The sequence below is a fragment of the Muscardinus avellanarius genome, assembly GCF_963383645.1.
Source record: "Muscardinus avellanarius genome assembly, chromosome: 8".
In the NCBI taxonomy this organism is placed as follows: Eukaryota; Metazoa; Chordata; class Mammalia; order Rodentia; family Gliridae; genus Muscardinus; species Muscardinus avellanarius.
The window spans coordinates 72,570,393-72,583,040 of record NC_137794.1 but is presented as its reverse complement, the minus strand read 5'-3'; the positions used below and the strand labels follow the sequence as shown (position 1 = coordinate 72,583,040).

Below are 12,648 nucleotides of genomic sequence, written 5' to 3'. Positions count from 1 at the left end.
TCATTCATGTACTGTTGCAGTCAGTGAATGCTCATAGTTCCAGAAAAACTGCAAATGTCTCATGGTGTCTTTTAAAATACTTTATGAAAAGAGACATTAGAGAGTTTTCTTTTGCTACTTGGAAAATAATAGCCAATTTTGTGGATGATTATGATCACTTATTGAAGCTCCTTTTAAAATTTAAGGCTCATCTTCTTTATAAATAAATGATGTAACCAATAAGGAAGGCTTGCCATGTTTCAGTGCTTTGTGTTTAAAAAGGTTATATAATATTTTTTTTATCTTTTAACAACATTACCACTAGAATAGAATAAGTAGGATTTCTTTTGTTTCATGTTTCCATTTTTATTTGATTTTTAGAATTTCTATTTAATATTTGAGAAACTTGAAGCTTGGAGAAATTGAGTACCTAGGGTCACAAATCCACATTGGGACAGTTTTGATACTTCAAGCCATATCTTCTGTGTGTTCAAAGGACATTGAAAGGCTTTATATTATGTTGCTCTAAGAAATAGTAATTAATCAGGGAAAATACTAAGAAGTAGTTACCTTTATATTTATGTCGAAAGATGAACAGTTGGAGGATACTATATCCAGTTAAGCTTAACTTGAAAATTCACATATGAGTTCTCACTTAAAAATAATACAATTCAATGATGGCATATTTCAAATGGTCATTTATGAAAGCTGTATAAATCTGTTATGATTGATGTCTATTTGTTCTAATTTTTTTTTTTTTTTTTTTTTTTTTTTTTGGCGGTACTGGGGATGGAACCCAGGGACATTCTATCTCCAAGCTACACGCCAGCCCTATTTTTTTATTCTTTATTTTGAAACAGGGTCTCACTGAGTTGCAAAGGGCTTCACTAAGTAGTAGCTGTGGCTGTTTGCAAACCATTATCCTCCTGTCGCAGCCTTCCAAATGCTGGCATTACAAGCGTGTGCCACCATGCCCAGGTTCTTTTTTTTTTTAATTTATTTATTTTTTTATTGGTGCACTGTATTCATACATCATAGTGGGATACATACTTTTGTAGACATACTTGCACACTTTTCCGAGTCAGCCCCCACCCAATCCCCACCCCATTCTCTCCCTATCCCTCCCTCCCATGCTTGGCTTAGTAGTTGACATCTAGTATTATGGCAATTTATCTAAAATTAAAAATGGTAATCTCACATAACAGTTTCATTTGTCTGATACCAAGCTTTTGATGACTTAAAGATGACATTTCAATATTTCTTTTTGCTTTCTTTCTTACCAGAGAATTTTTTTTCTATTTTTTAGGTGAAACTATCATATATTTATATATTTATTTTTCAGAAAAAAATCTATCCTAATATGGAATATGGACTCTAGGTACCCAAATGATCTTGAAAAAGAACAAAGCTAGAAGATATATATTTTCTGATTTCAAACCATATAAAGCTATAATAATTGAAACAGTGTAGTACTATTTTAAAGGCAGATATATAAACCATTGGAGTTAAATAAAAGCCTAGAGCTAAATTCTTCCCTATATTGTCAAGTTATTTTTGACAAGGTTTCCACGAACACTTGGTGGTGGAAATATTAATCTTTTAACTAAATATTGTTAAAAAATAATAATTACATGGAAAAGAATAAAATTGGACCCTTACCTAATCCCATATACAAATATTAACTCAAAATAGATAAAAGACCTAAATATAAATCTTAAGACTATAAACTTTTAGGAGAAAATCTGGGTCATTAAACCTCACAACATTGAAATTGGCAGTGATTTCTTGGTTATGATTTCAATGGCACAGGCAACAGAAGCGTATACAAACTCCCTAAAAAATAAAAAAAAATATTGTATATCCAAAGACAATGTAAACAGAGTTAACAGTTACTAATAGAATGGGATAAAATATTTCCAATTGCTATATCTGAAGGTATATTAATATTCCAACTAGAAATCCTAAAAATTAACAACAATAAAGGCAAACAATACCATTTAGAGATAGGTAAAAGACTAACATAAATAATGAATCTCCACAGATAACCAATCTTAGTTGTCTGTTGGATGGAAAATCTTGTTTCTCTGGTTCTGGTGTGTGTTACCTATTTCTTCTTTGTAGTTGATCTCTTTGAGTATTTTCTCTAGCGCTGGTTTTGAAGACATAAATTCCTTCAGTTTATGTTTGTCATGGAAGCTTCTTATTTCTCCATCTAATTTGATAGAAAGTTTTGCTGGGTAGGAAATTTTTGGCTGGAAGTTGTTTTCTTTCAGAGTTTGGAATATGTTACTCCAAGCCCTTCTGGCTCTCATGACTTGGTTTGGGAAGTCTGGAGTGATTCTAATTGGTTTGCCTCTGAATGTCACTTGGCCCTTTGCTTTTGTTGCCTTTAAGATTCTCTGCTTGGCTTCCACATTGGTCATTTTGACAATTATGTGGCGTGGGGATCCTCTTCTCCGATCCTGTCTAAAGGGAGTTCTATAAGTTTCCTGGACCTGTGTATCGGCCTCTTGCTCAATGTCTGGAAAATTTTCTGCTATTACTTCCTTGAAGAGATTGTTGATCCCTTTGGTTTCACTTTCTTTTCCCTTCTCTATTCCAATTATTCTTAGGTTAGCTCTCTTAAAATGGGCCCATATTTCTTCAATATCAGATTCCTGCTGTCGGATATTTTTTTCTAGATTAGAAACTATGCGTTCATTTTTGGATTGCTCATCTTCTAAGAGTGAGATTCTGTTCTCAATGTGTTCTAATCGGTTGTTTGTGCTTTGGATTGAAGCCTTTACTTCATTAATTGCATCCTTTATCTCTTTTTGGCTCTCTCTGAGTTCTTTTCGAAGCACCTCTATTATTTCTACAGTTATTTTCCTAATTTGATCTTCTAGAAATCTCTGATTTTTAGTTTTATCGGGTTCTGATGTTGTGGGGTTGTGTGCATTCATTGCTCCAGTATTATTCCTCTTTCCCATGATTTCGGATGTTTGTGCCTTCTCTGGGTTCTTCCCTTGGGTCACTATGACTTCACTTAAGGTGTTCTGGATCTCGAGTCAGTAGTATCTCAGACCCCACTACTCCTTTACTGGGTTTTATCACAGAGTCTCCGACCCAGAGAGTCGATAGAGGCTGCTTTAGACTGTGGGGGGTGCCAGGTTGCATGTTCTCCTATGGTGTGATATCACTGCCACCGCCCCTCCCCCACTGGGTCAAGTCCCAGGGAGTACAGTACTGGGATTTCTCCTCTGTGGCCTGCAATTTGACTCACTGTTCTTGAGTGCGCAGATGTAGCTGTACTGGCCTCGCTGAATTTGCTGCTGCTGCCGCTGGTGGCAATATGGCGCCGCTGCTACACCCTCAGCTATGGGGCTGGCGTTTTCTTCTTGGTTTTGATTTTGACTCTGAATCCCTGCAGCGTGTGCTGAGCTCAGCCACTGGGAGCTTTAGACGCTCTCTGCTTGGAGAAATCCCGCCTGGCTGTTCCGCAATGGCTCACCTCGGCTTGCTGTAGCCGTCCCGTGAATTCGCCAGTGCCACCGGCAGTATGGCGCTGCTGCCGCGTCTGCCGCATCCTTGGGCGCGAGGCCGGTTATCTCCTCTGTGGCTCTGTTCTCAGACCGCTTTCTCTCTGGAGCCTGGTGATTTTTTGTTTCACTGGTGATGGTGTTTTCTGGCTATGAAAGGCGCTGATTTTGTGGTAATGGAGATTTGTTGTTAGCGGGGCTCTTAAGCCCTGCTTTTCTCGGTCGCCATCTTCCCGGAAGTCCCCAGCTTCTTTTTAAGTCTTAAAAAACTTACTTTAATCTATGGCAAAACAAAAACAAAAACAAAGCAAAAAAAAAAACTTACTTTAATGTTATTTCCTGGACAATACCATATATATGGTCAGTATGAATTTCTACTTCTTTATATAAAATACTTTCAGAATCACATAATTAGTCTTCTCATTATATAAATTTTAGTGGAAACAATCTGAACTCTTTAGTAGAGAGTAAACTAAGCTAGTGCAGATTCAAATCTTTTGTCCTTTTATTTTTGGCTTCCAATTTCAGCTAAGACAACTTGCCTGTGAATAGATTAGGAATCTATGGTGCTCTTTTCTCAGCTTTTTAACTCTGTGCTTGTAGTAGAAAGCAGCTGTGGGCAATACATAAACAAATGAACATAGTTGTGTTCCAGTAAAACTTTATTTACAAAGATAAGCAGCAGCCATATTTGGCCTGTATTATAGTTTATAGTTTGCTAACCCCTGGATTTGAATTTAAAATGAAATAAAGTTCCTCACTATATTATCTTTCTATTGTAAAATGTTTTGCTTACTTTGCTTAAATCCTATTTTTTTTAACTCAGTGCTTTCATTCTTATCTCTTTCCCCTTTATTTCCCCTTTCTATTCAACTTTTTGAGTGGTATATTTTTATATTTAGCTTTGTCTCTAGGTTCTAACATCTTCATATATCTATCCAACCTTATTATCAAGAATCCTCTAATTAATCAGACACTTACTGAATTTTAGGAGAGAAGTTAGTAAAGAAATGGATGCACTGAGTATAAAGAAAATATAGACTCCCATCGATTTGGGTGGTTATAGACAGATTGGAGGAGGCAGGACTTGAGCTGTCTCTTCAAAGGCAGAAAATTAAATATGAGAAGAAGAATATTTTAATAAATAATTGACAAAGGAAGCTCACATTACCTCTTCAGTTACATCTCCCATATAGGGAGTCCCATCTTGGACTGGTCCTTTTCAAGATCATTTTCTGGTGCAAGGTGCCATTTCAGGCAGGGGGTTGGGATGAGGATGAAAGTCCCAATACTTTGTCCCATGGTTGGTTCTTTGGCAACCAGCCTCTTTCCTGAACCAGAGTCACCTAATTGGAACAAAAGGTTGTCTATCATTCAAGAAGTTCCAAAGGCATTAGAAGATTTGAGTCAGATGATTAAGAAATTGCACAGGTCTTAGGAGCTCTATGTCAGGAACCAAGGGCAGAGACAAAGTGTGTATTTCTGATGATATTATAATATCACAGACTCTCTCAGTCTTTTTAAGCCACTGATCTGATAGATAGGAATAACCACAGAGAATATGAATAGCTAGCCACCTAACTTTCTTGGATGATAGGCTGCCTTTAAGCTTAAATATGTAGGCCAAAGGGGTTGGTCTTCCATGGCATCTGCGTAGCTCCTTAGAGTAATAACTTGGGATTTGAATTAGTGTGGTTTTATTTTTAATATAGAGACTGAATCCGCATTTTTTAGCCTCTGTGCACATTTTTTCTATATGCCTTGTAGGAAAAGGGGCAGCTACCTCTCAATCTTTTTACCTCTAACAGTCGGCTCTTCGAATGGTCACAGCAGACCCAGTGAGTATATGGAGAGGGTCCTGGGTCTGGGAGCAAAGCTGTGCGTGGAGAGAGTAAGCCCTTGCAATGGGGAGACTTCACTAGTTACTTCTTTCGGAAGTGCAGCGTCAGGTCAAGAGGACCACAGCCTATGTTTAGCAAATAGGGTCTGGAGTTACCAGGGGTATTATAGACCCATCATGTCTGCCTCACTTGCCCCTGGATGCTTGAATGCGTTCTCTATAAAAATGGCAACACTTTTGCATGCTAATTGTTTCACCGGTTTCTGGTGTCTGGTCCTGGAATTAATTTCTAAAGCCAGAGTAAGATCACATTAAAATGAGCAAATTTCCAGGACACTGATTTTTAGCTTTTGTATTGTATCCTGTCTACTTCTTTTTACCTCAGAGGAGAGTTGGCCTAAAAGAACAGTTATGAATATTGTACCAGTTGATCACAGAGGTATAATCGGAGGCCTCAAAGGAATGGATAGAATGATAGTGTTACTATTGGGGGAATGTGTTATGGAATTTAAGGTCGGGGAAAATCAGTGGAATCGTTAGACCCAAGGACTAAAATGAAAATAAAGGCCTATATCCAGAACATTCTTGTTTTAAGAATCTAGCATGCTTCAAGGCAGAGGGAATTGAGGCAATGAATAAAACCACATAATTTGATTAGGGGAGCACTAAAAACTTGAGAGAAAAGAGAATCAGCTTTGAAAGCAAACTGTAGGCCAAGTGGCTGTGTGAGGGTGAGTCAGGAGATGCAGGGGTTCTAGGTGCTGACCGTGCGCTCCAGGAACAGATTCCTGCCCTTGAACTGAGTCCTCTTCTGAAGCCTTGGGGCTGCTCCACAACACAGGACCAGGGTGGGGAGGCAGACCTGGCCCTTTTGAGCCCTGCTTACCTGGAAAGCCCCAGGCTGGAGCTCTGCTGGTCGCTGGTGCCATGTGGAGCTGTGGAGGTACTAGCCCAAGTTGGGATTAAATCCCATGGGTGGATCATGGCTTTTTAAAGTACAAGAGAAATTTCCATTCACTTTTTTGTTTAGAACATATATTTTGTTCATTATTTAAAATAGACTAGTTCTAAACCCTTAAAGAACGTATACAATAAAGCAATTAGGAACGAAAATTTTTCTGGGTGTGGTGGTACATGCCTGTAATCCCAGTACTTGGGAGGCTAAGACAGGAGAATCCCAGGTTCGAAGCCACCCTCAGCAACTTAAAAAGGCTATCAGCAACTTAGGCCATGATTCCAAACATAAAAAATAAATTAGGGCTGAGGGTGTAGCTTGGAGGTAGGATACCCCTTGGCTCAATACTGACACTATGATGCTATCATCTTAATCCTCTCCCCTTCCCCCAGTAAGCTGAGCTCATGTGGAGAACTCCTTTTTCTTTGGCCAGGTGGCTTCCTTTGTCCCTTTCCTCTTCTCTGTTTCATTTGTAGTACAACATTATTAATTTTGAATTCTTTATTTTTTTTTAATTTTGGTACTAGGTGTTAAACCCAGGGGAGTTCTACCTCTGAGCAACACCTCCAACACATTATTATTTTAAATTTTGAAACAGGGTCTCACTAAGTTGTTGAATGCCTTGCTAAGTTGCTGAGGCTGGCCATGAACGTGTGATCCTCTTGTCTCAGCCTCCAAAGTACTGGGATTACAAGCAAGTGCTACCATGCTCAGCTTAGTAATTTAAAAGTCTATTCTGTGATAAAAATATTTGCTAAACAAATCAATCTATGAGTAAAAAAAAAAATACTTGCATTGGCATTTCAGTATTTATATTTACCATAGCCAGTATTATAGATTAAAATAGCCAAACAAGAATTAACTTCAGATTGTAAAAATATTTTCTTTAATTCTTCTTCCACCTTAAAACCATGCAGGTAATATATGCTTTGAACACTAAAAACGATGAGCATGAATCTGCAATCCAGGCCCTCAAAGATGCTCATGAAGAAGAAATCCAGCAAATCCTTGCAGAAACAAGAGAAAAAATACTGCAGTATAAAAGCAGAGTAACAGAGGAGTTAGACCTTAAGAGAAAGATTCAAGTTTTAGAAGCATCATTAGAAGATCACGTAAAAATGAAGCAGCAGGCTTTGACAGAATTTGAAGCCTATAAGCACAGAGTTGAGGACATGCAGCTTTGTGCAGAAGCCCAGCATGTCCAACGCATAGTAACCATGTCCAGAGAGGTTGAAGAGATTAGAAGGAAATTCGAAGAAAGGTTGAGGAGCTTCGGACAACTCCAAGTGCAGTTTGAAAAGGACAAGCGATTGGCTTTGGAAGAGTTGCGAACTGCTCACAGGCGAGAGATGCAAGACTTGTTAAAGTCACAGCAGGATCACAGTGCCTCAGTAAGCAAAGGGCAGGAGAAGGCTGAGGAGATGCACAGGATGGAGGTGGAGGCCCTAAACAAAACCCTTGAAGAGCTAAGACTCGAAAAGAAAAAACTGATCGAGGAATATGAGGGCAAGTTGAATAAAGCTCAGTGCTTTTACGAACGTGAGCTTGATACTTTGAAAAGGTCACAGCTTTTTACAGCAGAAAGCCTACAGGCTAGCAAAGAAAAGGAAGCAGATCTTCGCAAAGAATTTCAGGGACAAGAAGCAGTCTTACGAAAAACCATAGGAAAACTGAAGACGGAGTTACAGATGGTGCAGGATGAATCTGGAAGTCTTTTTGACAAATGCCAAAAGCTGCAGACGGCCCTTGCCACCGCAGAGAGCAATGTTCAGGTAAGTCAAGGGTGGTGAATGAAACACGTGGATTCTTCTTCCTACTTTCCCTTCTAACTGGAGGCTTCATTGTGTACGCTGGCAGGCAGTCTGGCTGGCTTAAGATCAGCTTCTTTGCACTCACTCCACTTATATTTCTTCTTTGTTGATTTTGCCTTTTCTTTTGTGAGAAAAATAAATGAAGGAACATTTGTGTTATCGTGAATCTATTCTGTCAGAATTTCAGATGTCAGGGGCCCAAAAGATAAGCTTAGCTGGGTGTGGTGACATATGCCTGTGATCCCAGTACTTGGGAGACTGAGACAGGGAGATTTAGCAAGACTCTCAGCAAGCTAGATCCTGTTTCCAAAATAAGGGCTGGGGGTATAGCTGGGTGATAGAATGTCCCTGGTAGGTTCAGTCTCCAGTAAAACACACAAACACACACGCATGCACGCACGCACACACACACATACTTGTTGATTGTTTCTGAAAGGATTTTGTTAAAATTGCCTGTTAATATTTTCCATAAGAAACTTAAGCCGGGCGTGGTGGCGCACGCTTGTAATCCCCGCGCTTGGGAGGCTGAGACAGGAGGATCGCGCGGGTTCGAAGCCAGCCTCAGCTACTTAGTGAGACCCTGTTTCCAAATAAAATATAAAAAAAGGTCTGGGAGTATAGCCCGGAGGTAGAAAGCCTCTGGGTTCCAAAAAAAAAAAAAAAGAAACTTAAAATATTGGATTTAGGATTTAATTATATGGTTTCCTTTCTCTTTATTAGTCACAGTCTGTTAGTTGATATTTTTACGTTGAACAAAAATTAATTTTTAAACCTGAAATTAATAAGGGTATGATACAAACTGAAAAAAATCTAAGTCTCCACAAATTTTGTTTTATTGGTATAAAAAGTTTCATAACTATGTTTTAAGTATCTGTGCAGAATTAGACTGTCTTAGGAAGGGTAGAATATTTTTTCTGATTGGGTCATATGATTTGTGAAAATATCAGTTTATAAGTGTCACCACTTATTAGATTAAAATTAAGATTAGATTTAAAATTAAGTATAGTTTAGTACTTTTCAGTAAGAGAAAACTGATGCTTATAATTTAAATTATTTAATATCATCTTTGCATTTTAATAATGGCTACTTAATCTTTCTTAGGTTCTTCAAAAACAGCTTGATGATGCCAAGGAGGGAGAAATGGCCTTGTTAAGCAAGCACAAAGAAGTGGAAAGTGAGCTAGCAGCTGCCAGAGAACGTTTACAACAGCAAGCCTCAGATCTTGTCCTCAAAGCTAGTATGTTTGACCATAGTTTGGTGTAATGAGCAGCTAAAACCAATGTCAAGACAAAAGTTGAATATTGAACAATGCAAAATTTAAAACTTCTAATATTTGCCGGGCATGGTGGCACACGCTTGTAATCCCCGCACTTGGGAGGTGGAGACAGGAGGATCGCGCTGGTTCGGAGCCAGCCTTGCTGGTTTAAGAGACCCTGTTTCCACATAAAAAGTAAAAAAAAAAAAAAAAAAAAAAATAGGTCTGGGAGTGTGGCCCGTGGGAATGTATCCTGGAGGTAGAAGGGCTTCCTGGAACCCCAGTACCACACACACACACACACACAAAAAAAAAAACTTCTAATATTTAATATGATTTGGACTTTAAATATGTCAAAGGGATCTAATATCTTACTAATTATAAAATGCAAATAGTAATTTTTATTTTTAGGAATATGCTTTTTTTTCTCTGTGTGTGGCACTGGGGATGGAGCCCAGGGTCCTCCTACTTCTGGGCTATACCTTCAGACCTATTTTATATTTTATTTGGAAACAGGGTCTCACTAAGTTGCTGAGAGCCTCACTAAGTAGCTGAGGCTGGCTTCAACCTGCAGGATCCTCCTGTCTCAGCTTCCCAAGTACTGGGATTACAAACATGCACCACCACGTCTGGCAGAATATACTTTTTATATTAGTAAATAAAACCACCATTAAACCAGTTTAATAAAACAAAAACAAAAACAAAAAACCCAAAACACTTCTAAGAGGGCTTTGTTCTTTAAAAACATACAGATTAGAATATTTAAATTAGTTGAATTGTATATAACTTGCAGTGCCTCATTTCATTGGGCTTGTTAAGGATTGTTTTACATATTAAAGCTCAGTAGCCCATTCTGAAGTGGCTGATGTACTCATTTCGTAACCCTTAATAGATGAGGTGGCTGACTTGTATCAGACCAAAAATTCTATTTTGTCCGATTATTTACTGTGCCCAGCAAAGCTGTTTAAGGACTTAATCTGATTTAGATTGGCTTGTTGGTGAATCCAGATTTCTCTTCTCACAGGTAGTCGTTATTAATAAGCTTTAGCACACATCAGAACCATCTGGAGGATTTGTGAAATCAAAGATGCTGGGCCCAGAGTTTTTGAAACACGAGTGCTGGGCAGGGGTGGGGACTGGCCTGTATTTCTCAGGTGCCGCTGGTCCTGCTGGTTCAGGCTACTTTGAGAACCACCTCCTTAAACCATGCTTTCTGGGAGACCCTGTTCTTACATTCATATTTTCTTTCTCATTTTTTGTTTTCATCCACCCCCATTTTGCTGCCATTTATTTTATCCCTTAATCATCTTGCTGTTCTTACCTGTTCTTTTTCTAGTCTCTCGTCTAAAATTCATTTTCAACCAAACTGTTGTCGCCACCCTTGTTTCCTGCATATGAATTTTTGCTATGATAGAATTAGAAGAAAAAGATTAGAAAAGGACAAATTACTTGCTTTGGCTTCATAATATTAGTCACTGCATCCTTTCAGCCTGTTTTTACTCCTAGCAAACATTTACACAAACCACTGAGGGGTTTCTCTACTTAAACTTGGATAGCTTACAATCTTAAAAAAATAAATAAGTGAAATGTCCTAGATACTGAGAGCAACTTCAGTGATGTTAAATGGATTTTCTAACTTATTAGAGTCATGAAGAAGTAGTCTCATGGTAAGTATTAGCATTTTTATTGGTGAGGAAACCACAGAAAATATTGTGTATGCAAACCACTTATTTTACTTAGGTAGGTAGAAAGTACAGTTGTATCACTAAAGTTAAGCTGTTTGATATCACAATGCAACTGGTTTTTAAATTGAAGGGATTTTCTTTGGGGGGATAGGTCATATTGGAATGCTTCAAGCAACTCAAATGACCCAAGAGGTTACAATTAAAGATTTAGAATCAGAAAAATCAAAGACCAATGAGAGACTGTCTCAACTTGAAGAGGAAAGAGCTTTTTTGCAAAGCAGAACTCAAAGTCTGGATGAGGAGCAGAAGCAGCAGATTCTGGAGCTGGAGAAGGTAGAGTAATGGAGGACCCCTCCCCCAGAGAGGTTGAGTTTTTCTCGTTTTCAGATCTGAAGTATTTTGAGTGTTCACTACTACTCCACAGCACCAACTAATTTCTTACTGTAGTAGTTTTTTTGTTTTTTGGGGGGTTTTGCTGTACTGGGATGGAATCCAGGGACACTCTACCTCTGAGGCACACCTCCCGCTCTATTTTTTAGTCTTTATTTTGAAACATGGTCTCACTAAGTTGCAGAGGGCCTCACTAAGTAGCTGAAGCTGGCGGCAAACCTGTGATCCACCTGTCTCAGATTCCCAAGTACTGGGATTACAGCGTGCACCACCATGCCTGGCTTCTAGTAGTTATTTTTATTGTAGGAAAAAAGGTATGAGGCTAGTCTATCTCATATTGTGTATATTTTAAGAATTTGGGGGTACAGCCAGGCATGGTGTCACACACCTAATCCCAGTACTTGGGAGGCTGAGACAGAAGGATTGCAGATTCAAGGACAGCCTCAGCAAGTAGTGAATTTCTCATCAACCTAGCTAGACCCAGTTTCCAAAAAAGAAATAAAATTGGGGTAGAGGTGTAGCTTGATGGTAGAATGCCACTGGGTTCAATCCCCAGTAACATACACACACACACACACACACACACACACACACACACACACACACAGAATAATTTGGGGTTAATATTTTCAACCAATTTCTAGCCAGTAATCGAGTAAGTTCTTACTTCATTGAAAGGTACATTAGTTGTTATGTTTGTTTGTTTGTTTGTGATACTGAGTATTAAATTAAGGGCCTTAGGTTGCAAGGGTTCTACCACTGAACTATATCTTAGCCCTTTATAAGCTATAATTTGGGTCTTACTATGTTGCCCAGGTTGACCTTGGACTTATAATCCTCCTGCCTCAGCCCCCCAGAGTAGCTGTAATTAGGGGCATACAGCATTGTATTGTACCCAGCTGCATGTACATCAAAGAAATTTTTATACAACTAAAAATAATGACAGGCATCAAGTTTGGAAAATTCATATACCAACATATAAATTTCTAGATTAAATAAATAAGACATCATTTGCAGAGAAACTGCTGAATATTTACTCCACTTTTTCAGATATAGTACCAAGTATAGGTTGTGGCCATCCTTTCCTTTCTCCTTCCCTCAATAACTAAGAATTGAGAAATGTCTGTTCTTGTTCCTCCGGTTCATTCTTTAACCCTCTCCAATCTTCTCTTATCAATGTTCCACGGAATCTGTGCTTGCCTCAGCCCCAGGACA

At 38.6% G+C, this 12,648-nt stretch overlaps 1 protein-coding gene across 1 annotated transcript in view; it reads left to right on the top strand.

Moving 5' to 3' along the window:
• Positions 1–12,648, top strand: part of FAM184A (family with sequence similarity 184 member A) — a gene marked incomplete at both ends in the record, with an annotated part of 124,580 nt that overhangs the window by 42,733 nt on the left and 69,199 nt on the right. Inside the window, 3 exons of the mRNA XM_080699748.1 lie at positions 7,210–8,064; positions 9,205–9,340; positions 11,195–11,376. Coding sequence (XP_080555874.1) covers positions 7,210–8,064; positions 9,205–9,340; positions 11,195–11,376 — 1,173 coding nt within the window. The remainder of the gene's footprint in view (positions 1–7,209; positions 8,065–9,204; positions 9,341–11,194; positions 11,377–12,648) is intronic.